Below are 13578 nucleotides of genomic sequence, written 5' to 3' on the forward strand. Positions count from 1 at the left end.
ATTTTTCTAAGAGTGTGATCTTCACAGTATTACAAACCTAGAGCCAATTTTGAGCAGGAAGATCACACTCTTAGGAAAATTATGTTTCCACATCAGTTCTCTTTTAAGAATTAGCAACGATAATGTTCTTCACTGATGTTATGTTTTTATGAAAGTCCGAGTGGAGCCTTATGAGTAGACAATATTTTCCAGGGCAGTTTTATTTCACTTTGAGTTCTATGAGTCTGCAGTCATTAAACAAAAGAAACATATTACCATATGACTGTGGAATTTAAAATTCTATACTACACAAATCTGCATTTGAAGGAACCACAAGCCACACTAAGTACAAAATAAAAATCTGGGTATTTCTACATTGAGAACAAAAGTATGACATGTCATGGCACTCACTATCCCTTGGTTTTAGGTGCCATGTCTCAGTGCCAAAGTAAAACACATTAGCTATAAAATTTAACATAAAATGTAAATTTTAATGTAACTAATGGCTAAAATGTAATTAATGGCTAAAAGAAAAATACAGAAAATAGTATTTCAAATTTTTCTTTAAAAGGCTTTATAGTCATAGACTAAAAGTTTTTACAAAATAAAATACCTGCATAAGCGAATCCAGTATTAAAGTGGCAACTGACTTCTCTTCGTTATCTTGTTCAAAAAGAATTTCTACAACCGAATCTCTAATGAGATTAAAAATAAAGAATGATTTTTTTGGTATCACAAAATATGATACAGAATACACCAAAAGTTCTACTGACATATTTTTAAGTACTAGTAATATGTTACTACTAATTGTAAAAAAAGAATAATAGTACCTGCCCCCTAGGATTTAATGTGAGGATTCAATGAGTTAATGTAACACTGTCTGGCACAAAGGAGGCACTCTGTAAGAAAACTACTGTTTAATATAGATTTACGTATATTTTGTGTCAGTTATACCTCCCCAAACCTAGGAACTTACAGGAAAGACAGTCTATAAAAGTTAAGAAGAGTGAATGAGTACATGAGTTAATAAGATAAGAAGTTTTAAAGCAAAATAACCCCCAACCCCAGTATTTCTTTGTTTTTAAAAATAATACATGGCAAGGAGTGCTAGCTGCCTACCAAACAACCATATTCTCTTCCTTTCTCAAATTAAAAGAACCCCATTTTCTAAGTAGTACAAGAGCTCTACGGTGAGAGAATAGTTTGTATCTTGATCACAGTGGTGATCACACAAAGAATTATGCAAACACTTTATACCAATGCCAATTTTCTGGTTTTGATAATGCACCACAGCACAATAGTTCCCTGTAGTTATGTAAGATGTAACCATTGGGGCAAACTGGATGGCAGATGGTGGACAACCAAGACCTCTCTGTACTATCTAACTTTTCTAGGAATATATAATTACTTGAAATTTTTTAAAAAACAACTCCATTTTAAAGCTAGACACATTAACCCTACATTAAAACACTACTAGCCTCCCTGGTAGTTGTATGACTAAGTATCAGACAATGAGATGGAGGCAGAATTGGTATGTGAAAGTTCTGGACAATCTCCTTTTTAAAAGGGAGAGGAAGTACTTTTCTTTTCCTTCCTACGACCTCTTTCTTGGAAAAGACATGCTTGCTAGGATTCCAACACTCATTCTCAAACACAATGACAAGGGTTACACCCCAGAGACAGTAGAGGAAGGATGTAAGGAGTTTGGGTCCCTAAGGGTAATGGCCAAACCATCCCTGGACTATATTTTTAAATGATATAGTTTTTTTCAAAGATTTATTTTATTTACTCCCTTCCCCCCACTCCATTCTCCCGTTGTCTGCTTTCTGTCCATTTGCTGTGTCTTCTTCTGTGTCTGCTTGTATCCTCATTAGGTCCCAGGAACCGATCCTGGAACCTTCCGGAGTGGGAGAGAGGCGATTACTCTCTTGCGCCACCTCAACTCCCTGTTCTGCTACATCTTATTTTCTCTCCTCTATGTCTCTTTGTTGCGTCATCTTGCTGCGCCAGCTCTACGCATCAGCCGGCACTCCTGCATGGGGCGGCTTTCCTGGGCATTGAACCCTGGACCTCCTATATGGTAGACAGGAGCCCAATCGGTTGAGCCACATCTGTTTCCCCAACCATAGTTATTAAAGCCACAAATTTTAGGTTTGTGTGACTTGTGGTCAAACCCAATCCTAACCAAGGTAATACAAAACTATCCAAATTAAAAATCTTTTAATACCAGTTGCTTTATATTGAAGTTAAATAATTTAATACTTAAGCAATAAAATATTAGGGCAGAAAACAAGTAGTTCTTTTTATGAAAACCTAAGTTGAATGCTTTTGGAAGAATAAGTAATTTTAAAAATCTTTTTTAATATAGAATTTTAAAAGTCTGGAAGAAAATACCTAGAAGGATTTTATACTAAAACTGAGTCCCATAAAAAACAAACACAAAACACTGTAAATCATAAACTATGAATTTCCAGTTTATGCATATATAAGTAGGAACTCCCTAAGCAGACTTATCCTCAAAGAAAAGATCTTGGAAAATGTTTTGCAACTAAATATATAGAAGTCTACCGTTAAAATGTTTAATATCTGATTTTTAAAAAATGGTCCTTCAATTTACTTATTTTTCAGGGGGTGTAGCAGTTTGATGCGGTTAATGAATTCCAAAAATAGATACTGGATTAGGTTTGTAAACTGGTCTGTACCTGGGCATGATTAAATCATAATTAGGACTTTGACTGGACCACGTCAGTAGGATGTTGAGTCCCTGGCCCTTGGTGGGTGGGGACTCACAGGTAAAAGACATGGCAAAGGACAGAGCTGGAGTTTTGATATTGGAGTTCTGATGTTGGAGTTTTGATGCTGGACTTTTGAGCTGAAGCCCCATGAAGTAAGCACACATAGGAACTTGGTTGTGAGGAAAGAGAAGCAAGCCCCAGGAAGAGAGGAACCCTGAGCTAAGAGAGAAGCAAGTCCCAAGAAGAGAGGAAACCAGAAAGCCTGAACTCTGGCAGATGTCAGCAGCTATCTTGCTCTAACACATGGCAAAAGACTTTGGTGAGGAAAGTAACTTATGCTTTATGGCCAGGTAACTGTAAGCTTCCACCCCAAATAAATACCCTTTATAAAAACCAACCAATTTCTGGTATTTTGTATCAGCATCCCTTTGGCTGACTAATACAGAATTTGGTATCAGGAGTGGGGCAGTGCTTTTGCAATTACCAAAATGCTGGAATGGTTTTATAAATGGGTAAGTGGTATTTTTGGAGGAAGTGTGAAATGCTTGATGGAAAAGGCCTACATCGCTTTGAAGAGACTGTTGATAGCAATATGGATGCTAAAGAGACTTTTTATGGTGGCTTAGAAGTAAATGATGACACTATTATTGGAAACTGGAGGAAAGACAATCTGTTTTAAAATTGTAGAGAACTTAGCAAAATTGACTGCAGTTTTTTTATGGAAGGACAGAATTTGCAAATGGTAAGCCTGGGCATTTAGATGAAGAACTTTCCAAAGTAAACCCAGAGAATGCGGCTTGGTTTCTCCTTGCAGCTTATAGCAAAATGCTAGATGAAAGAGACAAGCTGAGGACTAAACTGATAATGGAAATTCTAAGCCTGTGGAAATAAAGCTCCCAGATGACAGTGCCCCATTTGAGAACTAAACTTGAAACTTGGAAATCAGGATTGAAGATGCAGTTATATCAGAAAGACTTGTGGAAAGTCTGTCTGATGGCTTAGACCCCTGCTTCTTGCATGCTAAACCAACAAGCTTTTTGAGAGAGTTGTATAAACAAAATCACTGTCATCTTGGACTAAAAGGGGCATGGAAAGGAGAGACTGAAGGAGAAACAGCTTTAAGAGGAAAGCCATGGAAGCTGAGATCTAGAATTAAGACATCGCCTTGGGCCAAGAGAGAAACCCCACCCATGCATAGGGGAGAGCATGAGTTTGCACCAGCAGTTGAAGAGGGTGGATGTTCCCACCTTAAGTTCAGGGAGAGTTTTTCCACCCCAGGGTAGAGCGTGTGTAGAGCACATTCCTCAAAGATTAAGGCAGTTAAGGTCAGCACCCCATTGGTCTGAGAGGGGTGGACCTGTCCCACATGGATTAGGGAAGGTCAGGTGGTCAACTCATTGCTCTGTGAAGGTTGAGCCTGTATGCCAAAGGTTAGGGAGGATGTTACCTTCACCTCACTATACTAGGGAGGGTTAAGTCTCTAACCCAAAGATGGGTAAGATGTGGCAATCACCCTAATGCTCTCAGAGGGAGAGGTCTAGAGCCACCCAGATGCTTGATGAGGGTGGAACCAAGAAAATGACCATTGGGCAAGCCTGTGGAAAGCGTGGGTTCCCATAAGTTACCAATGAGAAGAAACCACTGTCTTTAGAATGACTCTCAGAGTTTGACACCTAATGAAGCATGTCCTGCAGGTTTACTGAAATGTAGAGGACCCGTGACTCATGTTTACCTCCCAATTTCTCCTTATTGTAATGAAAATCTTTATTCCTTTTTGTCCATTTGTGTACTGGAAGCAGTTAAATTGCTTTGTATATTTCTGAGGTCTATAGCAAACGGGACTTTGCCCCAAGACAAGCTGTATTTCTTTATATTGATTGTAATATGATTTAGTACTTGCACTGTTACTTTTTTAAAAAAGGTTTTAAAAATATTGGAGAAGCAGACTTGGTCCAATGGCTAGGGCCTACCACATGGGAGGTGTGCGGTTCAAACCCTGGACCTCCTTGACCTGTGTGGAGCTGGCCCACGTGCAGGGCTGATGCGCGCAAGGAATGCCCTGCCATGAAGGGGTGTCCCCCGCATAGGGGAGCCCCACATGCAAGGAGTACATCTCGTAAGGAGAGTCACCCAGCGTGAAATAAAGTGCAGCCTGCCTAGGAATGGCGCCGCACACACGGAGAGCTGACATAACAAGATGACGCAACAAAAAGAAACACAGATTCTGAGTGCTGCTGATAAGGATAGAAGCAGTCACAGAAGAACACACAGTGAATGGATACAGAGAGCAGACAACTGGGGGCGGGGGAAGGAAGAGAAATAAATAAATCTTAAAAAAAATATTGTAATGTCTTTGGGGTGGAGTGTAGCAGTTTGATATGGTTAAATAATTACAAAACAGATACTGGATTATGTTTGTAAACTGGTCTGTATCTGGGCATGGTTAAATTATAATTAGGGCTTTAATTGGACTATGTCAGTAGGGTGTTGAATCCCTACCCCTTGGCAGGTGGGGACTCACAGATAAAAGACATGGCAAAGGACAGAGCTGGCTTTTTGAGATTAGAGTTTTGATGTTGGAGTTCTGATGCTGGAGTTTTGAGCTGAAGCGCTGGGAAGTAAGTACACAGAGGAGCTTGGCTGTGAGGAAAGAGAAGCAAGCCCAGGAAGAGTGGAACCCAGGATGCCTGAACCCTGGCAGACATTGGCAGTCATCATGTGGCAAACGACTTTGGTGAGGGAAGTAACTTATGCTTTATGGCCTGTTAACTATAAGCTTCTACCCCAAATAAATACCATTTACAAAAACCAAGCAATTTCTGGTATTTGTTTTTTTTAAAAGATTTATCCTCCACACCCCCCGTTTGTCTGCTCTGTGTCCATTCACTGTGTGTTCTTCTTTATCTGTTTGTATTCTCATTAGGGGGCTCTGGAAACCGATCCTGGGACCTTCTGGAGTAGGAGAAAGGCAATTACTCTCTTGCCCCACCTCAGCTCCCTGTTCTGTTATGTCTTCTTATTTTCTCTCCCATGTCTCTTGTTGTGTCATCTTCCTGCGCCAGTTCTCTGCATTGGCTGGCACTCCTGTGTGGGGTGGTACTCCTGTGTGGGGTGGCATTTTTGCGTGAGGCAGCATTCCCATGTGGGCTGGCACTCTGCTTGGGCCAGCTTGCCACGCAGGCTTAGCTTGCCCTCACCAGGAGGCCCTGAGCATTGAACCTGGGACCTCCAATATGGTAGACAGGAGCCCAAATGCTTGAGCCACATCAGTTTACCCAATTTCTGGTATTTTGCATTAGCACCCCTTCGGCTGACTAATACAGGGGGACAAACTGTTTGTTACTTTATCAGATTCTCAATCAACTGGTGTTTGCTAGAACCAGGATATGCAGGAGGGGTGTTTAGAGTGTGAGTGGAGAGAGATTAAGACAATGGGCATTGCCAGCTGCCCAGGACCTTCACTTTGCAGTTATCTGTACAAAATCTTAAAAAATTTCCATCCATGTTGGCCTCTCTGAGCATGCTGTCTACCTCGTGGGGCAGCTTCTCATCCATGTTCATAATTACATGACACAACTCTGCATTGCTAATGTAGTTGTTCCCATCCTTAATGAAGAGACAGAACACCTCTCAGATCTCCCCCTAGCTGTCTGTATCCTTCACCTTTCTGGCCATCATAGTTAAGAACTCCAGGAAGTCAGTGGTCCTGCTCTCATCTTCATCCACTTCATTGATCATGTCCTGCAGCTCTGCTTCAGTGGGGTTTTGTCTCAGGGATCTCATCACTGTTCTCAACTCTTTGGAGGTGATAGTGCTATCTCCATCCTGGTCAAAGAGGGAGAAGGCTTCCTTGAACTCTGCGATCTGCTCCTCAGTCAGCTGGGCAGCTGTGGCGAGGCTCTAGGGTGTCCAGTGTGCGGGGATCAAGGCTCTTCTGGTGGTGGCAGCAGGTGCAGCAGCTCAAGCTCTGCTGTCCACGCATCTGCCTCCACACTCATTGCCCGAAGTGCCACCGCTACTGCCTGCCACCAGTGCTTCACTTTATATGACCCAATTTTTTATTACCAAACATTGGTCCTGATTTTGTCTAATTAGGACATTTCAATGGGAGAAAAAAAGTGTTAGTACACAATTGTTTGGAATGTGAGACAGCGGCCTCCTTTACTCCTAATGTGTTTCCCTACTATTTACCAACTCAAAGCTCAACATTAGTTGAATTTCCTTAAGCATTAATTTTCTTCTCTTATTCTGGGTTCTACTAAACAATAAGCAGAAAATTTGAAATAGTTAATTTAATGAATATAACTTAAATAAGGGATTAAAAAATGACATAAAAATATTAACCAAGAGGTGTTACATTCTTTTTTGGTCCCCCAACCTATTATCTTTAAATTTCTGTATATTAATGTTCATTCTTTTAACATCTCAACCTCTATGTTAATTATCTCATTATCTAATAGAAACCTCAATGTTACATAGTTCTTTTCAATCTTCTGATCTTATTTCAGAGATGATTCTATAACGCAAATTTTATAAAATTAAAGTATAAAGAAAAATTATAGTAACAAATATAAGTTCTTAATAATAATAATAGCTTATATTGACATCAAACAAAATAATTTAATAAATAAGAAAAAGTGAGCTATTAATGGGTAGTAAAGATTGAGTTTATTTGGAACAGTGCATTTTTTCTAACAAGAAAAAGTTATATCAGGGCCAGCAAACTATGCTTGTGAGCCAAAGCTAGCCCACTGACTGTTTTTGTAAAGAAAACTTCATTAGAATATAGCAATGCTCATTCATTATGTATTGTCTAAATAATCACCTTTTGCAGCACAACTGAAGAGTTGAGTAGTTGCAAAGAGGCCATATGGGCAGACAGATATTTATTATCTGGCCCATTACAGAAAGTTTGCAGACCCCTGTTTCAAAGAATCGTATTTCTTGCTCCATCCCAAAGAATGATTATTTAATTAAATTAATTCTCCATTACTCTGGTGAACAGGAGAGAATGTTTTTTCTTTAAGTTTAATAAAATTTTAAAAGCTGAATAATAAAATTAATCATGAATGATGAGGCTTAATGAAAACCACCATGACTGTTAAATCATCAATACTGAAGTAAAAGCTTATACAAATATTTTTAAAAAGCCAAACATTTATTTTACTTCATTATTTTGCTCATAAAAAGTTAACATCTAACCTTATTGATCCAAGAACATGTAAAATCTTCTCTCCATCTAATGGGTAATCAACATTTGGGGGTGGTGTGGGACGCTGAAATATAAATATTGTAAGCTTAAGTCTACATGTCATAACCTCTTAAAAAAAGAAAATACATTTATTTTCAACTTACCTCAGTATTCCCATCAATGTTAAATTTTGCTGCTTGGATTTGCAGTCCACGCTTCAGGTCACTTACAAAGCAAGTACGCACTTAAGAAAGGAGGAAAAAGAGGACTTGGTTATGGCTTGAAATTAACTGACTCAAGTCAACCTTATTCAGAAGGACATGTTAACCATCATTCCTTCGGATTTTATAAATTCTACTCATGTCTTTAGTTGGTTTGTGATTATTTATTTGCAAATAAAAATGCTCCCTTCTTCAATCACTGAGTGAAAAACATGGTTTAATGTACATGTGCACCTTCAGTAAAATCACATTAAAAAAAACTGCCTTTAAAGACACTAGTCTATTTTCTGATATCCCTTGTATAAAGGGTCCCATATAAAAAATAAATGTCAAAAAGGAGAAAAAGAAAAAAGGAAAAAAAAAGCATCATGAAAATGTAGTTATTCTAAGTGAATAACGTTTTTCTTTGAACCAGATCTATTTATCCCCTCTCTTCTCTTTCTCTAGTTGATTCTTTTTTTTTTTTCTTTTTTTTAAAATCTTGGTTGGTCAGAACACACAGATAAATTTTACTGTCAGCTGCAGTAACACTCCTCAGTTCATGGCTTTTGGGCAGGATTATTTTCTCCTTCCTAGGTGCAGCCCAACATTACTGCTTTCCTTCTACTATATCATCTTTTGCATGTACTTTTGAACATTTATTCTTATAAAGAATAAACTATCTTTTATAATACACTGCTTCAATTATTTTCAGAAATAAAGAATACAAAATTTATGTTGGATGCAAAAAATCTAATGATTTGGTTGAACTACTTATACACACACATACATATCTTTTCACTCACTAGTTCAAAATACATTTGTTGAGAATCTACAATGTGCTACACAGTGAGCCAAGTGCTAAAACTACATATGTATTTTACATTTCATTCAAGTTCTTATTTAAGCAAGGTAAATACCTAATTTTTCCTTTGCAGAGGTAGGCACCATCATTTAAAACAAACAAATTAAATAAAAAATCCAAGAACAGATAAATTACACTTAAGAATTTTTAACTGAACAAAATTTAGGTACTTTAACTATATAAATAAGTAATATAATGAATGTGTATGTTGGGTATTTTGTTTTTAACAGAAATTGGCTCATGCTGTAGATATTACTAGGTCACTATTTTCTTTAACAAAACTATTATGGACATCCTTCTAAATTAATACATCTAGTTCCTTCTTTATAATAGCTTTATGATATTCCTTATTAAAAAGTCACCAAACTTCATTCAACATCCCACTTTTCAGATGGGAGGCACACTATCAATTTTTTTTCATTTATTGAAGTATAGCTCACATATATACAAATACATAAAAAGTGTACAGTAATAGTAATGAACTTATAAAGCAAACATACATAATATCATACATGGCTCTCATGACTCACCCCACTACCAATACTTTTCATTCCCGTGAAACATTTTTAACTACTGATTAAAGAGCAGCCTCAAAATATTACTACTAACCAAAGTATCTTACATTTGGTGTATTTCCCCCCCAACCCACCCTACTATTATTTTATACCATTTATACATAAACATACATAAACAGTAAGTGTATAGTAAAAAATTGTGTAATTACAAAGCAAACATGCATAATATCATATAGGGGTTCCTTATATCAACCCACCACTAACCCCTTGCACTATTACGAGACATTTGTTTCAAATTATGAAAGAATATCGTCAAAATCTCATTAGCTATAGTCCTTATCTTACATTTGGTGTATTTTTCCCCTAAACTACACTATTATTATTTTTAAAATATATTTTTATGACAGCAGTTGTAAACTTACCAAACAATTATGCATATATGCAGAATTCTCATACAACACCCCTCAATCAACACACCATACCATGTGGCACATGTATTACAGATTATGAGATACTACCATCAGAATATTACCAGGACCATAGCTTAAATTAGCACACTTTTTTCCATACTCCCATATTATCAACACAGTACCTCTTTGGCATAGATGCATAAATATTACATTACTGATAATCACAATCCACTTGTCATTTCAGTTGTATTTTCCCATGCTTCTCCACTTTCCCACTACCCTTCATCAGTGATGTATAGCTGCCCTAGCTCACGAAGGACACTCTTGCATTTGGACTATCAACCACAATTCTCATCCACCTCTGGGTTTACTGTGTTATTCAGTACCTAGATTATTCTCTAGCTTTCTGTTAATTGGCATTTACATCCCTAGACTAGCCTTTTGAGCCACATTCCTATTTACAAACCAGCTGTTACTCACTATATCAACTCTATACATTTCCACTTTTACAGTAAGATTAACTAAAACTTCTATATGCATAAATCATCAGCAGTCCATCTCAGTCCTCCTCTAATCTCCTTTAAGAATCCACCACCTACGATCAGGTCTTGAAGATATTTTCCTACATTTTCTTCTAGAAGCTTTACAGTTCTTGCCTTTAAATTTAGATTTTTGTTCAATTTTGAGTTAATTTTGTATAAGGTGTGAGATAGGGGTCCTCTTTCCTTCTTTAGGCTATGGATATCCAGTTCCCCCAGCACCATTTCTTAAATGGACTATTCTCTCTGAGCTGGGTGGGTCTGACAGGTTTGTAAAAAATCTCTTAACCTGAGATGTGAGGGTCTGTTTCTGAACCATCAGCTCGGTTGCATTGGTCTATGTCTCTCTCTATGCCAGTACATTGCTATAGCTACCACTGTAGCTAGGTAATATGACTTAAAGTCTGGAAATCAGTGTCTTTCAACTTTGTTTTTCTTTTTTAAGATGTTTTCTGGCTATTTAGAACCCCTTACTCTTCCAAGTAAATTTGATAATCATGCTTTCCACTTATTTTTAAAATGCTGGTGGAATTTTTATCAGGATTGCACTGAATCTGTTTATCAATTTGAGTAGAATTGACATCTTAATAATATTTAGTCCTCTAATCCATGAGCATGGAATGTTCTTCCAATGATTTAGGTCTTTTTTGATTTCTTTTAACGAGTTGTAGTTTTCTGAATACAAGTGCTTTAACGTCGTTGGTTAAGTTTATCCCTAAATATTTGGGTTTTATCTGTCATATTTTATTTTCACCATCTACTGACATTTTTAATTACTTTTACTGATATAATATTTATTTCTAAACTCTCTTCCTAGCCTCTCTCTCTCCTATTTTCTTTTCAGGCTGTAGCACACCATTTATTATTTCTTGCAAAGCTGGTTTCTTGGTTACAAACTCTGTTTCTGTTTATCTATGAATATTCTAAACTCACCCTAATTTTTGGAAGACAATCCTGCCGGACATTAGATTCTTGGCTGGAAGTATTTCTCTTCTAGTATCTTAAATATATCATACCACTGTCTTCTTCCCTCATGGTTTCTGATGAGAAATTGGCGCTTAATTTTATTGAGTATCCCTTGTATGTGATGAGTTGCTTTTCTCTCGCTGCTCTCAGAATTGTTTGTCTTTGGCATTTGATATTTATCATTACCTGTCTCGGAGTTGGTCTATTCAGATTTATTCAGATGGGAGTACACTGTGCTTCTTGGACATGAATATCCATGTCCTTAAATAAGGTTGGTAAATTTTCTATGATTACTTCTTCAAATATTCCTTCTGCCCCCTTTCCCTTTTCTTCTCCTTCTGAGACACCCATGACATGTATATTTGCACATCTCTTGCTTTCATTTAGTTCCCTGAGAGCTTAACTTTTTCCATTCTTTCCTCCATGTGTTCTTTTGTATGTTCACTTTTGGAGGCCATTTCTTTTTCTTTTTCTTCTTCCTGTTTTTCCCCTGTCTCTTGCTGCATCCTCATGCTATGTCAGCTCCCAGGCCTGCCTGTCATGCCAGCTTGCTGTCTTCTCTAGGAGGCACTGGGATCTGAACCATGGGCCTCCCATGTGGTAGGCGGGAGCTCAGTCACCTGAGCCACATCCGCTTCCCTGGAGGCCATTTCTTCAAGCTCACCAATCTTTTCTTTTGTCTCCTCAAATCTGCTATTATATGATTCCAGTGTATTTTTTATTTCATTTACTGCACCTTTCATTCCGATAAAATCTATTTTTCTGTGTATGCTTTAAACTCTTCTTTGTATTCATCCAAAGTCTTTTTAAAAAATTTTTTCTTTATTTTTAAATGTTACATTAAAAAAAATAAGGTCCCCATATACCCCCACTCCCCTCACCCCCCTCCTCCCACATCAACAACCTCTTCCATCATCATGGCACATTCACTGCACCTGGTGAATACATTCTGGAGCACTGCTGCACCACATGGACAGTGGTCTACATTGTAGTATACACTCTCCCCCAGCCCACCCAGTGGGCCATGGCAGGACACACAATGTCCCTGCAGCACCACCCAGGACAACTCCAAATCCTGAAAATGCCCCCACATCATACCTCTTCTTCCCTTTCCCTACCATCAGCAGCTACCACGGCCACTTTCTCCACATCAATACTACAATTTCTTCCTTTACTAATCACAATAGTTCCTCAGCAGAACACTAGTAAGTCCACTCTAATCCATACTCTATTCTTCCATCCTGTGGACCCTGGGATGGTTATGCCCAATTCCCCTCTACATCAAGAGGGGGCTTAGATTCCACATGGATGATGGATGCAATTCTCCTGCTTGCAGTTGTAAGTACTCTTGGCTCCCTGGTTGGTAGTTGACCTTCACCTCCCTGTTAGGTACCTTGGCCAGCTAACTTGGACTTACCCAAAGTCTTCTTAATATCTTTAATATCTTTAGCCATCTCATTGAACTTGTTTGAACATCTATGATTAGTTGTCTCAACTCCTTTATGTCATCCGGAGGCTTATCTTGTTCCAATAACTGGACCATATCTTCATGTTTCTTGGTGTAGATTGTAATTTTTTGTTGGTGTGTTGGCATCTGGCTTACTACATGTATTTATTCTGTGTGTGGCTTCTCTCTTTAGTTTAGAGCTTTCTTGCCCTTTCTCCTTTGCTGGTTGTGCAGTAGGAGCCAAGGATGTAGCTGGTGCTGTAAGCTTAGGAGGCTCAAGCTGCCTTCATTTCCCCAGGGACCGCTGAAGCTTCTCCCAGCTTTCTCCTTTGCCAGGGCTAGGGACGGGGTCATGGCTGTGTGTAATAATCCAAGCCATGTAGACCTAGACTATAATTGCCCAGAGAGACTGATGAAGCTTCAAGCGCTTCACCCCTGCCTAGGGTGGGGATGGAGTTGCAGATGTGGGCAGCAATCTATGCTGTTTGGGTCCAAAATGACTACAGTTGCTCCAGTAGATTTCCAACTATTCAGTCTGCCTGCCAAATGTACCTAGAGAGGCTGGTGCAGGGCCTGCTAGCTTCCTTCCTGATAGAGGTGGGGCTGAAGCCTAGGCTAGACCTGCAGTCTGATCTGGATGAAAAAAAGCCAGTCACTACCAGGACTGTGATTTTCAGTCTCTGCTTCCCCTCGTGCCAGGGGTGAAGTTAAAATGGTGGTGACCAGCCTCT

The 13578-nt window shown here is 38.5% G+C and overlaps 1 protein-coding gene across 3 annotated transcripts in view; it reads right to left on the minus strand.

Annotated features, from left to right (window-relative positions):
* The window catches only part of ACTR10 (actin related protein 10), a 43419-nt gene that overhangs the window by 2425 nt on the left and 27416 nt on the right, over positions 1-13578 (minus strand). For all 3 annotated transcript variants that reach the window (XM_004452452.5, XM_023587103.3, XM_071213912.1), the window contains 3 exons: positions 8070-8149; positions 7917-7990; positions 593-674 (listed from right to left, as the gene is read on the minus strand). In XM_004452452.5, coding sequence (XP_004452509.2) covers positions 593-674; positions 7917-7990; positions 8070-8149 — 236 coding nt within the window. The remainder of the gene's footprint in view (positions 1-592; positions 675-7916; positions 7991-8069; positions 8150-13578) is intronic.

This window comes from Dasypus novemcinctus, chromosome 3 (genome assembly GCF_030445035.2).
Source record: "Dasypus novemcinctus isolate mDasNov1 chromosome 3, mDasNov1.1.hap2, whole genome shotgun sequence".
Classification (NCBI taxonomy): Eukaryota; Metazoa; Chordata; class Mammalia; order Cingulata; family Dasypodidae; genus Dasypus; species Dasypus novemcinctus.